Below are 17668 nucleotides of genomic sequence, written 5' to 3' on the forward strand. Positions count from 1 at the left end.
GCTAGGACATGCAGGCTGTGAGAACCAAAGCACCGAGTGGTCAGCCATGTATAACTACAGAGCTCATTTGTCTCCTTGGTTGTTTTATATGGCACTACCACTTTTGCTTTTGGTTAGGAGGACCTCTAATTTTGGGGTGCACATGTTTCTGAGGCTAAAGCTCTAAATCTGTAGCAGTAGTTTATAAGCTGCTTTCTCAGTGCCTGGTGCTTTTTCCAAATGGAGAAGTCTCTGGATCCCCAGTCCGTAACAGAGCTGCTCTGCTGAAAACCACAGAAAGCAGGTGGCCCAAAGCCCTATTAGACCCTACTTTGAATCCAAGGCTGCTCCTACATACCTCTCTGGCCAGGAATAATACAGAGTACTGATTTCTAAAAAGCACACGAAAATAAGCATGGTCACTGGACTTGCTATATGAAAGTGTCTCTGCCTTGTGGACATTCAACAAATGATAAAAAGCTGAATGAATGCATCACGATGCTGTGAAAAGTTGGGGGGATATGGTGAAAATGCAGTTAACTGGCTAAAGTGAGCAACAATGTCTGAGTGTTCAATGTTACAGGACACTTGGCCATGGTTCTACCTTATCTTATGGCTCAGGTATCACATGCCTAAGTTCTACAACTCTTTTTCCTAAGACTGTGTGTGTGTGTGTGTGTGTGTGTGTGTGTGTGTGTGTGTGTGTGTGTGTGTAGGCCAGAGGAAGGTGTGGAATCCTCTCAGGGCTAGAGTTACAGGTGGTTGTGAAACTGCCCAATGTGGTGGTGGGATCCAAACTCAGGTCTTCTAGAAGAGTTGCAAGTCTCTTAATCACTAAGCCATCTCTCCAGTTTCTTTACAAACTTTTGAAAGAAAAAAGAGGGAGTCACCATTTCACAAAGATGCCCCAAACATATTATATTACCTTCTCCCCTGAGAGAAATGCTAATTTTATTTTCCTGTGTTCCCAAAGCCTGAAGTTACAACAGAAAAGGCATGATACACAAAACACAACAAGGAAAAGGCATACATTAAACACCATAAATGAAGCTGGGCACAGTGACACAGGCCTGAAATCCAGTGTTCTAGAGGCAGAGGTAGATGGATCATCATAAGTCAAGGATGGCTTTGTCTACAACAGTAAGTTCCATGCCAGCCAGGGCTAAGATCCTATCTTTTAGAAAACAAAAGTACATAGCTTAACAAGAAAACAAAGATGGTTAAATACTATGCATGTATTCATTCATTCATACATGTAAAATCATCTTTGTCCTTAATGCTTGGAAATGGGCCTTTGGAGACTAGCATCTGCCTAGCCCTCAGGACACAGAGGCTAACGTAAGACACAAACACAAACTGACAGATAAACTAGTTGAATATGATTGCAAGTTCCCACAGTTGTAACTTATGGACATTTAAACTAGTCTAGATTGTTTGAGATTTGGGGACAGGGTCTCATGTAGCCCAGGCTTGACTTTGAACTCTCTGCTTTGTTATATGTTTTAAAGGCTCTCTTATGAATCATAAGAATTTAGAGAAGGATAACAGAATCTGCTAACTCAACCTAATAATATTAAAGACTATTCCTATAATAAACTCAAAATGACCCAGATATCTATGTAAGTCAGAACTGAAACAAGACTAATGGTAGGGTCTTTCAAAATAAGTCGAAGTGTTTTCAACAGTGTTTGACCTTTTAAAAAATTGACCATGACATTTTTCCTGACTTGATGCTGCAGACAAAGCAGGTCTGAGATGCGCCAGTTGCCTCAGACAGCCGCTCCAGATGATCCTCCATTGTACAAGTCCTCAAAGCCAACTTTGTGGTCACAGAAAGAAAAATTGTTTGAGATTCTCTTGATGTCTGCTTCATTGTTTTAGGTGAAACCATTTTTTTGGAACCAATTAAATTGCTTCTATTGCTTATGTGAACCTTCTGTGTAAATGGTAAATTATTTTTTTAAATCAAGACAGTAATATAATCGTGGAAGAGATATGGAAAGGAGAAATTAAAAGAAAGTGTGTTTGCTCCTTCATATGCCTTCCAATCATTCCAGAAGGACATATTAGAACTTTGTACGAGGCCTGTGGCTCCTGTAGGAAAAAATCATGTTCAGCAGTAAGCAGTCTTTCTAGTAAAGCAAAACAGCCATGTTGGAGTTAATGCTTTAATCACACTAAAGTGAGCTCTACTGCTATGTTGTGAGTTGAACAGAATGTGGGGGGAGACAGAGTCCTAGTTAGTCAGAATGGCAACATCCATGAAGCAGCTGTGTGGGGACTGTAAGTTGGGGTACTTTCTAGAGTAGAGCTAGGATGTGGGGGAAATCACAAGGGGGCAAAGTATGGACAAGGAGCTAGATGATGGTCTTGATATACTTTTCCAACTGTTCAAGCCTCTTACTGGAATCCTTTGCTTTAAAGTGCCCTGCTTTCCACAAGTAGACCATTCCATCTCATCAGGAACTGTTGGAAGCCATGATCTAATTCCCAGGCTGGCTCACAAACATCTCCTGCCCACAGTGTCATGATCCCTGCACACAACAGTCTGGGTGCTGAGTCTCAGAAGTTCAGTAATTGAGCATGAGACAAAGGGAGGGGGGATTTCCTGTTCCCTGTCCTCTTCCAGACTCAGATGAGCCAGCGATTGTAATTGTGCAAGGTTTTCCTTGGCCACTCTCCCTTGTCACAAGGACCAGCCTCCCCAAGAATAACCTGAACTACAATACCGTGCACACCCCTTCACAATGGCATTTAGCACTCCATCCCAGATCCGTCTCCTCAGCACCACAAAGCAAACTCACTTCTCAGAAATGAAAACTCTAGTCCCTCATTCCGGCAGAGGGCCACAGGGAGGCATGAAAGAGAGTAACCACACTAGGCCAGTGTACACTAGTGTGCCTAGGCTGCCTCAGAAGTATGTGATCCCAGAGAGGGTGTGTGGGTGAATATCAATGTCTTGTTCTCCTTTTCGTTTTATGAAATATACTCTATATCCCAGGCTGGCCTACCCAGAGTGGCTTTTAACTCAGGGTTATCCTTCTGCCTCAGACTCTCTCAAGGGTTGGGATTATACATGCAAGTCACCATGCCTGGTAGTATGTGACTTTCTAAGAGAATTTTTATCAATTCAACTTAATCTCTAATTGTAAGACAACTTAAGAGAAAACTAAAAAGGTGCAGGCATTATGGGGGAAAGCAGCTTTGTGCAATGGGAGCTGGCTAGCAGCATGGCCAGCCCATTCACACTGAGTAGGAAGAAACAGAAGAAAGGCCATCCAGGGAGGCTCAGGCAAGAAGGCAGCAGGAAAAACACTGTTTCCAATGAGAGACAGTTCTTTTCCACCAAGGGTCTGCTCGGCTTGTGCCTCTTCTAGGGAGTATGCCCAAGCCACTTCCAATCTCAATTCTCAACCCTCCCTGGGCTGTAATATATACATATGTACAGCTAGCTCTTCATTATGTTGTCATCAATTCTCTTAAAAATATGTCTAGGGAGTACTTAGAATGATGAATTATCTGTACTGTTTACTTGGGCTCCATATTTCATTTCACATCGATTCATTCATTAATACATCCTTTACCCCAATAAACTATCTCTCAAAGAGTGACTTCCACAGGAAAGCCCTAGTAAAGTACTCAGGACAGGGCTCAGCGAGAATTCAAGTAGTCTCCAGCTTAAAGCTGGGGAGTACAAGAAAATCATATAGAATCCACAGTTACATAAGGAAATTGGTTTCAGGGTTGTTTTATTTTTAAAGACTCTCTGCTTACAAGTTTATCACATGGCTATCAGTGTCTAGATCTGAGGACCAATGTTACCAACTCGGAGGAGAGCAGAGAACATGGCATGCAGAATCAAATGCTGCACAAGGGCTTGCTGTGGGGAGTTTGAGATGGTTTTCAGGAAGTAAACAGAAGTACTCTTGCAGAAGCGATTGTTTCTGGTGGCGGTTACAAAGTGAACTGAGCATGGCCAGGGAATGTTCAGTGCAAGGGGCTGGACCAGGGGGTTAAGCACTCACTGAAGACCTGCTATGTTCTGGCCACCTATTAAGACGCTATCACTTAATTTCACAATAGCCCATTATTCCCATAAGGGAGGCTTAGAGGAACCAGGTAGAACATGGGACACATCTTGCTTTCTCTACAAGGCAACCAGAATTCTTCACAGGACCTTTTTCATCTTGCCTCCCAGATAAAACCAAAACAAATGACTCCTCCATTTTACTGGGGGAGGAAGAACACAGCTACTTCAAGCACTCACAGGGGCGGGGCAGGGCAGGGAGGGAAGACACTATGGGAAGGAGAAGGGAAGAGTCAACATGAGTTAAGTGGGAATTAAACTTATCCCTGACCAGACCCTTTCCACACAGATGATTCATCCCAGTAACTCTAGAGGGTGATCGCTGTCCACACACAATGACACTGAGGTCTAGCGAGCCTAAATCACAGTGCTAGTACAAGGCAAAGGGAAACTGAGGTTGGGAGTTGGGGCAGGCAGGCTTCAAGCCTGTGTGCTTTCCAGTCTCCCTGTGGCAAGCATTTCCCTCCTCTTCTACCACACAAATGCCCCCAAACTAAAGTATGGAAAACATAGATCTCTTCAAGAGCCCTAACCAGTAATTATAGAGCAGTCAGATGAAAGAAGCCTGTTTCCCCAGGAAATAAAACTGTCAAGTCTATCAAGGGATTTAAAAGACAATTAGAAGGAGGCTTACCCTCTCACTCCAACCTATGAATAGAGCTGACATTTTCAGTGATGTCAGTGGTTGTATACATGGTGGAAGCTACCATTAGGGTTGGAACCACTAAAGACCACAGAAGTTCCCCCTCGCAATGGACTCGGTAGTGCCTGGGCAACAACAACACAATGGCCCAACTCTGTCTTTAGAAAATGATCAGAAAATGGAGTTAGTGTTTGATCAGGGTTCTGTTTGCTGGGCTGGCTCAGACATTGGTGAGAACATCCGTGAGCTGCTAGCTCTCCACATAAGGCTAGCTCAGGACAGAGAAGTGCATGCAGATCATTATGCAAACCTGTCCATCTATAGCAAATGTACCGGTCCTGCTCAAAGTCAAGCAAATCTAAGAGTCAATCCTTTCCAAAGCCTGTAGTGAAAGAAATGAGTAGTGACTTCGGAGTGCTTGATTTCATCCACATCTGGCTCTATTTGGGAGTTAAACTCAGCAGAAGTCTACAGGGTCAAGAAATGACCCTGAATAAAAATAGTCTTGGAAGTCTGTGACAGAGGAGAGGAAACAAGGCGGTGGGGGTGATTCACTCCAAATGGCAGCTCCAAAACCCAAATTCCCATTTTTGTTCCAATCTGAAGCCAATGTGCAAAACAGGCACAGAGCAGCCTGTCCGTTTCCAAAAGCAGTTGCCAAAGAATTTTATATGGAAGCCAAAAAGATTTAGTGTGCCATTCACCTCTCCTCTAAATCTAAGGAGGAAGAGTTTGAACTGAAGCGCTGAACCCATGGTGGGTTTACATTGTGTGAAGACCACCCAGGGTCTGGTAAGGAAGGGAAAACTTTGTTCACCAAAGTTTCCAATGACCCAATGGCTTACTGGCTGTGGGCAGAGTTCTACGGCAGCATGTGAGTCGCTAGCTGCTGTCTGCCTGTTTGTTCTGTAACTCCCCTCCTCCCCAGCCCGCAATCAAGGATAACACTGAGAACGTCATCGACCTCGTCTTCCTCTTTGTAAGGGAGGGTGGTACTGAAGAGTGAACCTGGAGCCTCGGAGTGCTAGGCAAGAACTCTACTGAGCTACATCCCTAGCTTTCTCTTTTTGTTTTGGGTATTTGTTTGTTTGTTAGAGAAAGAGACGGGTGGGGTTCCACACAGGCCAGGCTGGCATCAAACTCACTAGCCGACACTGGCTCTCAAGTCCTGATCCTCCTGCCTCCACTTCCCAAATCCTGGGATTACAGGTATATGCTACTGTGCCCAACCACAGCCCTCTTTTTTCTTTGCAATTTGAGACAGAGTCTCTATAAATTTCAAGTCTGTCCTTGACCTCACTCTGCAGTTCATACAGACCTTGCTTATAATCACCCTGCTTCAGTCTCCCGAGCAGCTGGGATTACAGGCCTCGATGACTGACATGCACTTAGAATTGGGATTCTTCTGGCCGAAGACCATCTACCCAACACCTGACTGCTTGAGTCGTGCTGGGCACACAGGGGCCAAGTCTGCGGCATGACGGGAAACAAAAAGCCTGCTTCTCAGTCGCTCACACCTTCCCTGTCCTAAGCCCTCTACCCAATTTTAGAGCCACAATTTGTATTTTCTTAAAGATGATTCTCCAACAGCACTGGGTTTCAAAGTACCAGAGGACTTGGGTCTACCTTTAGAAATGCTGTCTTGGACTAACTATGCCACAGGTGAGCGAGGAAAGAGGTCCACAGAAAACAACAGATGTGACCAAGTCTTTAACAGTTGTGAACAAGTGTGCCTGTGCCCCTAGGTGCACAGAGGATAATCACCTCTGTCTGGTGGGATTGGGAAAGACTTCTTAGAACTGGTCTAGATGAGGAAGAAAGAATGTGATAAGCAGGGAGGGAAAGAGGGCGGCAGTGAGGGAAGAGCAGTCCAGGGAGTAAGAACAGCCTAGGCCGGAGGTTCTCAACTGGAGACAACTTTCCCCAGATGTAATTCTTGCATCTAGTAGGTAGATGTTGTTAGATACCCCTCAGGGCATGGACGAGCCCTCATAACAAAGCCTTATCCACTCACAATGTCAACAGCCTCACTGGAAAAATCTGCTCTAAGCAAAGACATCATAGGCAGGTTAAAAGAAAGAGGAACTGGCGTGTAGCTCAGTGGTAGAGCACTTGCCTAGCATGCATGAGGCAATGGGTTCAAGCCCCCGCTCTACAAAATAAATGAGGCTGAGTAGCTGCTTTCTCCTCAAGGTAGGAACAGCAGATGATGGTAGGAAGCCTACCACATTTCACATCAACTGAGAAGCACATTTCTCAGAGATAGTGTCCTCAGCTCAAGTCCACTCCTGAACAGCAGCCCACATTTTGCATTTCAGCAGACAGTTATGTGAGGGTGATGAGGACCAGCTAGGTGTTCCCTGCCATTCACCCAACAGTGCACTCAGAAAGGATTAGAAACTGGTGGAGATGCTGGAAAGACTCAGGAACAGGAATAGGTCAAGCTAGAAGAGAAGAAAGCCAGGGCTCCCTGCCCCAAACAAGTGGCTACAAGGAGAGCAGAATGTGGCCTGAGTGTCAGGGGTGGGTCTCAAGTAGATTGTGTCTGATCATAAAACAAGGAAGCCCTTGATAGAAATCACACTCCTGGGCACAGACCCTTTAGAAACCGAGAAAGGACTTTGCCACAACCACCTCCACTGAAAAATTAAAGAGAAATAATAGAACAAGCCTCTTCTTCTCACAGGAGACTTCTGGGAGGGAGAGAGGGGAGCCTCAAGACACTGGGAGATTTTGTTACAAGAGCATGAAATACAAATGGAGTCTTCTCAGATACGCTTACTCACACCAACCGGCACCATCTCTTTAACATTACCCTGTCCACATACACACACTCACCTACATCCATCTTTAGAGAGGGTGCTGAGGAGACAGCTCAGTCAGTAGAGGGTTTGTCTTACAATTAGGAAGTCCTGAGTTGGACCCTGAATGCAAGCAAAAATTCCAGGCAGGTGTGGTGGCACTTGTAACCCCAGTGCTGGGAAGGCAATCACAGGTAGATCCCTGGGGCTCTCTGGCTAGCTAGCCTACTTAGTGAGCTCCAGGCTAGGGAGAGACTCTGTCTCAAAAAAATTTTAGAGGTAGATAATACTTGGAGTTGGCCTGCACACACACACACACACACACACACACACACACACACACACACACACACGTGCAGGCAGTATAAATAGAGTAAAATCACAGTGATTGGAGTAAATGTTCAAAAGTCAAGGTTTAGTTCCAAGAGAGGAAAAGCAGAAAACAATCCAATTCTTTTGTTGTTATTGTCTTTTCCTTTAGATGGTGCCAGGGACTAAACCCAGGGCTTTGCCCATGCTAGGTCGCACATCCTATGAATTACACTATAAACCTACACCACTAGCTCTGAAAAGACAATTCCAAACTGAAAATGATATTTAAAAAGTTTTTAAAATATTTATTTATTTGACTGATTATTGGGGCAGTCTTATTATGTAGTCCAAGCTGGTTTGAACTCAAAATTCTCCTGACGTGGACTCCGAGGAGCTGGGATTGACAGGTGCATACTGCCACACCCAATGTCATAAAAGTTTCACTAAAAGTAACTGAAACATTCCTTTCTTCTCTAGCCACAATACAGAAACCACAAAGGAATGTACTGTGTGCCCAGCACAGTGATGGAAAATTTCCACTGCTGAGAAAATTAAAATCAAGTTTTGATGTCACAGACCTCTGAAGTAACTGCAGCCTTAGGTACTTCATAGTGTACGTTACAGACCCTAAAAAGGAAGGAAGCAGTCTGTGCAGAAGAGCCAGGAAGAAATCACAGGACCAGACATTCCAGTATAAGGAGCACCAACTGGAGCCCCGAAGAGGAAAGGCAGGAGTAATAGGAACCCTTCAGGAATTTCATTTGCATACCTGCATCCACCCCTCAATCAGACACCTCCCATTTCACCTGCTGACAGCCAAAAGAATATACCAGGTGGAACCCAAGCCACCCGTGTTGAAACCTTTTTAACGTCTCATCTTAGCATGTGGTCTGCCAAGGTGATTCCTGGTCATCTGTAAATAAAGTGAACTGGAGAGCCAAAAGACACAGCAGCGAATTCCAGGAACTCACAGCTAAATTCAGTCAGGGATGGGGGATGTCAAGATGACCAGAAGTTTAAACTCTCAGAGAGGGTGGTTTTAAATCTGGGTTGGGATTTATAGCTATAAAAGAAGGTACGGTGCCACCCTTAGCTGGCACTATGTTTAAGGCTTCAGGGCGTTCACAGCTGAGCACTTGATGATCTGTGTAATGAGAATCATAGCCAACTCTCAGAGTCACACACCTGTAATCCCAGCACATGGAAGCAGAGGCAGGAGGATCATGAGTTTGAGGTCAGCCTTGGTGATGTAGTGAGACCCCCCCCCCCCCACAAAGCAACAGAAGCAGCAAACACAACACAGGTATCTAAGCACCCTGGATTCTGACTGGCAGGGAAAAGGCGGACTGGAAATCTGAGCATTTGCCAGGAATCCAGCTAATGAGAGCTCATGATTCCTCCCACAGATCCCCAACACCCACTCCTCTGCAGACAGCGCAGCTCATTCACTACCATCTAAACACAGTCAGCCTTCATGCCACCCTCCCCTACTCACGCCACTGTATCCACCTGGAATGTTCTCCACCCACAGGTCTACCTAGATGAGCACTACTCATCCTCTGGGACTTAGCTCAACTTCTCTTCGGGGTGGTTCTGAGTCAAGCTGTGGCGTTTCTCCCTCTTTTGAACTTCCAGAACAACTACGTTTGCAGAATCACTTGGCAAATGGCCACCTTAGCTCCGTAAAGCTCGTCTCATTTTCTGTTTTCTAAAGTAATAGCAATTGCCACCTTTCTCCCCATGTTAACTGACGCCTGTTTCTTAGAGATAAGGGACAGATCATACTCATCAGTCTTTGCATCCACCCATCTCATCCTCCAGAGTACCTTAAACAATGTTCAATTATACCAGTCTCTTCCGTGCACACAAGTCAGGTTCTCCCTAAAGATCGAATAATTCAAACCTTTGAAAGCTTGCAACCAATGAATGTGAAAGCCTTAGAAAAACATTCTAAATGTTGTCCTTTGATTTACTTAAAAAGAAGAAAGCCACAGGGCAAACTCTGTGGTAGAACACTTTCTTGACATGCAAAGGCCTGGGTTAGACACTCAGCACTGACAATAACTAATAACGATGGTATTAATTTTTAAAAGCCACAACCATTTAACTCTATTGCAGAGGGATGGGGAGGTGTTTTTCTTTGCTTTGCCTTTTCTTTTCTGTTGGGGGGGTTGGTAAGATAGGATTTCACTATGTACCCCATGCTAGACTTGAATTCGCAGGTTTCCTGCCTCAACCTCCCGAGTGCTGCTGGCGTTACAGGAGCAGGCTACCATATCTGGCAAAAGGGAAGTTTTAAAAACTAGTTTAACTCGGACTCTAAGCCTTCAACTTCAAGCTCAGAAAGTTCCTCAAAGTTCTGGCTACTGCCATGCACAGGCTGTATGGAAGTTAAAATAAGACACTGTATTGAAGTGTTACTGTTGTGTCTTGTATGGAGCGTGTACTTAGCAAATGTACTTGACGTCTGATAAACTGAAATGATTAGTAGTCGACAGCAGCTTACTTCTAAAGAGACTTCTCAAAGCACACAGCTCCATCACGGGGGAAGGATAGAGTCTCAAATAAGTTGGAACAAGTTTAATTTGTGAAATTATTATTTTATGTAACTCTTTCCCTACTTTGTGAGCAACTTGAGAAAACTTTTAACAGTATTGCTAATAAGTATTTTCCAGGAAGTTGTCTTTGGATTTACATATATTAACTAATTTAACCACAAGATAACCCTATTCTTAAAAAATGATAAAGATACAGAGATGTTGAAATAAGATATCCATAGACCATAGCAAGAAAGTAGACAAATGAAAAGCTGAATCTCTGTCACTGACTCTGAACCACCACAGTACTGCTTATAGCTGTAATTATATCATTTTGATTAAGATGGCATTTGAGGCCATTTATGTAAAAGTTGGGCATCTAAACTTTGGCTTAAAATTAACATAGAAAACATGGTGTCACATGTTAGTAATTCCAGAACTCAGGAGACTGAAGAGGATTGCTTTAAGCTTGAGGCTACACACAGGAAGACTATTCATAAATAAATAAAAATAAATAAATAAAATAAAAACAACCACCAAATCCCCAAACAAGTGCAACATGCTATCATAGTGCTATGGATACAAATCTGTAGTTGGCTTTCTGTAACTGCTGGTTCTATATTCTCAATCAACCGAGAACTGAAAAGATTTGGAAAAAACATTGTATCACTGTATCAGTGCTAACAGAATTGTCTTTTTCTTGTCATTATCCCCTAATAAAATAAAATAAAATAATATAATATAATACAACTATTTACATAGCATTATGGTGTATTTGGTATTCTAAGTAACCTAGATATGATTTTAAAAACAGGAGGGGCTAGAGATGTAGCTCAGTGATACAGCACTTGCCTAATGCATACAAGGCCCTGAGTTCAGTCCCTGGGACTGCAAAGAGGAAAATACGGGAAGATATGTGTAATACAGGCTATGCAAATAAGACTCCCTTATCCAAACTTCATTTTATGCAGTCATTTTATATACTATCAATGAAGGTGAATATAACATAAAACCATCTTTTGAATGAGAAACCACAAGAAACACGACCAAATTTTTATTACAGTATAGTGCTATAATAGTTGTTTTATATCAGTAATTTTTCATCTCTTACTGTGTCAAATTTATAAAGTTGGTCATAGGTATGGAGTTATAGGGGAAAACTAGTATATAGGGTTTATCCACTAGGGGGTTTCTTGTAATATATATGTCCCACAGACACAAAGGGGCTACTACTCTTGTCAGTTTACAGTAAGGACTCAGGCATCCTCTAACTATAATTTTTTAATGCAGTCTTGATAAATTGCCCAGACTGATCTCAAACTCACATTCTCCAGCATCACTCTCTCAAGTAGCTGGGATTATAGGTGAGCATCCTCAGATTTTAGAATCCACAGGGACTCTCGGAATGGACTTTCTGAGGACGTATGCAACACTCTATTTAGGAATATACCGTGTATCTTTGACACTTCTACCCTGGGAAACTCAGAGAGTTCTAGAATATAAGCACTGAAAACTCCTGGAGGTCCTTGTTACTTTATAATTAAAAACGGAGGCCCACAGACAAGGTCAGTTTATGGTAAGCAGGTACAGCCTTCAGGCAGGTGTTCCCGCTTTACATTTTTGCTCCAGACACTAGGGAGCCTGGTACAGAACAGATGAGGGCTGGTGATGCAGCCCTGTTTGTTGATAGAGGGATTGCCTAATGTACTAAGCTCTAGGTTTGATTCCCAGCACTACACAAATCAGGTGTGATAGTGCACACCTGTACTCCCAGTATACAGGAAGAATAGGAGGATCAAAAGTTCAAGGTCACCCTGAACTATATAGCAGAAAAGAACTGATGAAACTATCTGTTTTGTGGTTCAAAGAGTAATCCAGGTTTTTTAAATTGTGAAATTAAGGGTGACGGTGAAAACTGAGGTTAGTTAAACATCCAAACCTAATTATGATTTTCAGGTTTTAAGTTTAAGGAGTGATATTTGGCTTATAAACTTTACAAGCAACAGACAAAGCAAACTTCTGAGAACGAATGAACACACACACACACACACACACACACACACACACTTTAAGCTATTTAGAAACTCGGTTTCACTTTTTTTTTTAAAGTCAAACTGCTTTAATACTCAGCTTACATACTGCTCTATCAATAATTAAATAATCACATATAGAAGACTTTCTAAAATAAGTTCCTCTTGGAAGCCCATTTTGGGGCATTGAGTTGTGGCTAAATTCTCAAAGATGTCAGTAACACAAGGGCTCCATCCATAACTGCTTGAAAAAACTGAAACCATGGACGCCTTGTCAAATTCAGACAGTTTATCTTGGCACTGGCAAGTACAGCAGTCTCTTCGATGTCTGGAAACGTGTCTAATTACGTCGAACGAGTAACTAAAAAATAGCCCGTGTCCCGGAACAGACAGCTCAGGGTTCACTCCATAGCATCCTGAATGGCAGGATGGAACCATGCCAGGGAAAAAGTGGGGGGGGGGGGGGGGGAAGAACGAAAGAAAAGAAAAGCAAGCGTGAAAGCGGGAAGAAACGCCAGCCTCTTTTAAAACAGCCCTCCCGTTTTCCTAGGGCCGCCAGGGCCACCACTCCGCTCCTGAAAAGTTTTTCTTTTTCTTTATTTTTGTTCCATTAAGTCACCAGGTCCCCGCCCTCATCACTTACTTGGAGCAGGGCAGGCTGGTGCTGCCCCAAGCGACCTCAAGCTCACCATGCCTCTGTCGCCCCCAATCCGGACACCACTCGGGGACCACCCCAGACCCCTAAAAGTGCAGCCCTAGACCTCATCACACCCTGGAGCCCCAAGGCCGCACCACGGAGGAGTCCTCTCTCGGGGAGGCGTGACCACCCCGCGCCGCGGACCCCCTGACACCCCTGTCCCGCACTCCTCCGCGGGAGCCGCCCTCCCCTGTGCACCCCGAGCCCCCGAGGCACCTCAGCAGCGCCCTCTCTCGGGAAACCCCCAGCATGGCAGCCGCGACGCGCTCACCTGAGCCTAAGGTTGGCCATGAACTCGGGCATGGAGACGGTGTCCATCAGCACGAAGTCCGCCTTGCCGAATTCCAGGCTCTCCTGCTCCGCCATGGCGCCGGCTCAGGTGGGCGCGCTCGGGCCGGGGGCCGGGGGCGGGGGCGCGCGGCACGCTCGGGAGGGGTCGAGCCGGAGAGAGGTGGCCGCAGCTCCTGAGCGCTCGGGGGCCGGCGCGGCTCTGGACGGGCGAGGCCGGCGGCTTCCGCTCCTCCCGCGGGGACTGCGGGGTGTGTGGGGGCCGTGGTGGCGAGACGGAGACGGCGGCGGCTGGTCCCGCCTCTAGCCTGGGTCCGGCTGGGCCCCGCCCCGCCCTGGCCGCTCGGGCTCCGCCCCGCCGAGGAGCCCGCCCCGCCGCGGCCCAGCCGCCTCCTCACCTGGGCGTCGCGCACGCGCGGGGCGGGGACGCGCTCCGGGCCAGCCGCGGCGGCTGGGCGGCAGCGCCCCCTAGAGGCAGGCACGGGCATCTCCCGTGAAGGGGTGCTGTGTGCGGCTGACTTCTGGATGACACAGGCCTTGCTGCCTTCTTCAACCCTAGTAGTAGATAGCCACAGAGTTACAAACATCACTTGAGCGGCTTTGGCGCGAATTATGATTCTGTCACACTCGCCTGGGCTCGTGTGCTACCCACGCTTGAAGTGGTGGCTGAATGGAGATGGCGATAGTCGCGATCACTTCCAGGTCACCAAAATGCTCATAGCTACTCTAAGCATTTGAGCAAACTTAAGTAACTTGTCACACTGCTAGGAAGTGGAGAAGCTGCGACTTCATGGAGGTTATTTGACTTATGAACCCCCGCATTTAGCCTTCATGATTTACTCTTCCTCCATTTGCAATGGTCCTTTTTTTCCCCCCTTCCACTCACTGGAACATGCCATCAGACTTTACCTTGTACTATTAAGTTTTTAATATATGTATGAATCATCTCCTCAGGATGATTGCAGGCTTCTAGCACAGAAGACCACATCCTAAACTTTTTGATATCCCCCTCATTACCCTACACCGTCCAAGATGCTATTGTACAGGGTTGTATTGTAATACAAGCATGAAATTAGTTCCATGGGTTGTAATGAGTTGTATGTGATCTCCAACTTAAAGACACTCTGGGCGACCTTAAAATGTTTCTTTTCTCCAAACATAGACTGTATTTTCCTGATGGAAATACATTGTAAGGGACATTGTCCAGCACCTGCACCTCTCCAGGCCTGTGTCTCTGTTGGGACCATCTTCAGTGCAGAATCTATTAGGAAATCTAGAGGCCTCCAGGACCTGGCTGGGCTTCAGCTCTGTGGCTGAATTTGAGATGCGTAAATTAGACTGAAGAACCTTGGCATGTTTCAGCTGCCAACAACCCACACTTTGCCAAGAGAGGGGACGGTGCCTTGATCATTTTCATGGAGCGCTTCTGCTGTCAGAAATCCACCCCGATCCCTGGCACAGCAGAGCTAGCTGGGCTGCAGTGTGGCTACGGTGTGTAGCTTTCTTTCTTCACGAGATGTTTGGATCTCATTGTGCTTCTCTGTAGAGGAAGAACTCTGGGATAGACACTTCCAAGGTAGGACTTCCTATGCATGGGTCATTTGTGAGAGTGGACCAGTGGCTAAGGAGACACTTATATAGAGTGATTCTGCATTCCCACAGTGTTCATATCGCTGTACTTCAATGTAAGCAGGACTGAATTTGTAAGGGAAAGAAACAGATCTCAAAGTCTGGGCCCTAAGAAGCAGACTCCAAGTCCTATCAGTAAGTGGATAGATATGTATACCTTGTACATGTGTGCATGTTCCCTGAGTCTGGGGTTATTGAAGACCAGGGTAAAATGCTAGGCACTAGGAAAAGAGACACAAAAACCTGCGGAGTGAGACGGGCCCGGCGGCAGAGACATTCAGGCCCAGCGGCGGCCCACAGAAGTAGACGGGCCCAGCGGCGGCCCGCTGAGGTAAACGGGCCCGGCGGCAGCGGCCGACAGGGACATTCAGGCCCAGCAGCAGCCGGCAGAGACATTCAGGCCCAGCGGCGGCCCACAGAGGTAGACAGGCCCGGCGGCAGAGACAAGCAGACACAGGTAGGCCTGCGGCGGCGGCCCGCGGAGGTAGACGGGCCCAGCAGCAGCCCGCTGAGGTAGACGGGCCCAGCGGCGGCAGCCGACAGGGACATTCAGGCCCAGCGGCGGTCCACAGAGGTAGACAGGCCCAGCGGCAGAGACCAGCAGACACAGGTAGGCCTGCGGCGGCGGCCCGCGGAGGTAGATGGGCCCAGCAGCAGCCCGCTGAGGTAGACGTGCAGCGGCCGACAGGAACATTCAGGCCCGGTGGCGGCCCCCAGAGGCAGACAGACCCAGCGGCAGCTGACAGGGACATACAGGCCCGGCGGCGGACCACAGAGGTAAACAGGCCCAGGGACGGAGACAAGCAGACACAGCTTGGAACAGGGACGCCCCTAACCCCAACATCTGGGGAAGAAGCTATCTCCGTGGGTCAGAACCAGAACGAATCTGAACACTCCGTCTGAGGACAACCCAGGGCCCAGCTGCTGATCCTGTGAAACCCAACAACTTGGAGGTGTTGGTGAGATTACCCTGCTCAGCTGAAACCCATCTGGGAGAGGATTCAGATGCCTACAGTTTAAAGTCTGAAGAAACAAGATCAGCTGAGGAGTTGACAAATGAACAAAAAGTGACCTGAGAACACAGAAGAAGGCGCTACCCAGACACCAAACCAGATCACCAGAATCATAAGTATATAATTCACCGATCGAAATCAGCTGCCCCTGAAGAAATAGCCCAAAAGCACCAATTTAACCAAGAACCCCTACTAAACCAAGACTAAAAATTAGAACAAGAGAGGCACTCTCAGACACAGACACCACCTGCACCTCACAGAGGAAGAGATGAGTAGGCGCCAGTGCAAAAATACAGGCAACAACATAAAGACCTATATGGCAACATCAGAACCTAGTGATTCTACACCTGCAAGACCTAAACATACCATGACAGAAGAAACAGAAGAAATCAACCCTAAAAATGACATTAAGAAGATGATAGAGGCCCTTAAAGAAGAAATAAAACATTCCCTCAATGAGGAAATAAAAACTTTCCTTAAAGAGGAATTGAAAAACTACCTTAAAGAGGAAATAAAAACTTTCCTTAAAGAGGAAATAAAAAACTCCCTTAAAGAGGAAATAAAAACTTCCCTTAAAGAGGAAATGAAAAACTCCATTAAAGAGGAAATAAACAACTCCCTTAAAGAAATGGAAGAAAAAACGAACAAAAAATGGGAAGAAATTAAAGAAAGCCAAGAAAAAGCAATTAAACAGATGAAAGAAACATTCCAAGATCTGAAAAATGAATTTGAGACAATAAAGAAAACACATTCTGAGGGAATGCTGGAAATAGAAATCCTGACAAAACGAACAGGAACTACAGAAACAAGCATAACCAACCGATTGCAAGAGATGGAACAGAGAATCTCTGACACTGAAGACACAATAGAGAAAATAGATTCGTCAGTCAAAGAAAACAATAAAGACAAAAAAGTCCTAACACAAAACGTCCAGGAAATTTGGGACACCATGAAAAGACCAAACCTAAGAATAATAGGGATAGAAGAAGGAGAAGAATACCAACTCAAAGGCACAGAAAATATATTCAACAAAATCATAGAAGAAAACTTTCCTAACCTAAAGAAAGAAATACCTATGAAGATACAAGAAGCTTACAGAACACCGAATAGGCTGGATCCAAAAAAAAAGTCCCCTCGCCACATAATAATCAAAACACTAAACACACAGAATAAAGAAAAAATATTAAGAGCTGCAAAGGAAAAGGACCAAGTAACATATAAAGGCAAACCCATCAGAATAACACCAGACTACTCAATAGAGACTATGAAAGATAGAAGATCATGGACAAACCTCATGCAGACACTAAGAGACCATGGATGCCAACCCAGACTATTATACCCAGCAAAACTCTTAATCACCATAGGCGGAGTAAACAAAATATTCCAGGATAAAACCAGATTTAATCAATACCTGTCCACAAACCCAGCCCTACAGAAAGCACTAGAAGGGAAAATTCAACCCAAAGAAGCTAAACACATCCATGAAAAATCAAGCAATAGATAATCCTACACCAACATACACCACAGAAGGACAACACAACACAACCAAAAAAATAACAGGAATTAACAATCACTGGTCATTAATATCCATCAATATCAATGGTCTCAACTCACCTATAAAAAGACACAGGCTAACAGAATGGATTAGAAAA

General features: G+C 45.4%; 1 protein-coding gene across 2 annotated transcripts in view; it reads right to left on the reverse strand.

Annotated features, from left to right (window-relative positions):
- Positions 1 to 13622, reverse strand: part of Myo1d (myosin ID) — a 316231-nt gene extending 302609 nt beyond the window's left edge. Inside the window, exon 1 of one of the 2 annotated variants that reach the window (XM_042282484.2) lies at positions 13358 to 13622. In XM_042282484.2, coding sequence (XP_042138418.1) covers positions 13358 to 13452 — 95 coding nt within the window. In that variant the 5' untranslated portion in view covers positions 13453 to 13622. The remainder of the gene's footprint in view (positions 1 to 13357) is intronic. The other variant, XM_076577607.1, reaches the window with a different exon arrangement.
- Positions 13623 to 17668: the final 4046 nt, after the last annotated feature.

Source organism: Peromyscus maniculatus, chromosome 8 (genome assembly GCF_049852395.1).
Source record: "Peromyscus maniculatus bairdii isolate BWxNUB_F1_BW_parent chromosome 8, HU_Pman_BW_mat_3.1, whole genome shotgun sequence".
In the NCBI taxonomy this organism is placed as follows: Eukaryota; Metazoa; Chordata; class Mammalia; order Rodentia; family Cricetidae; genus Peromyscus; species Peromyscus maniculatus.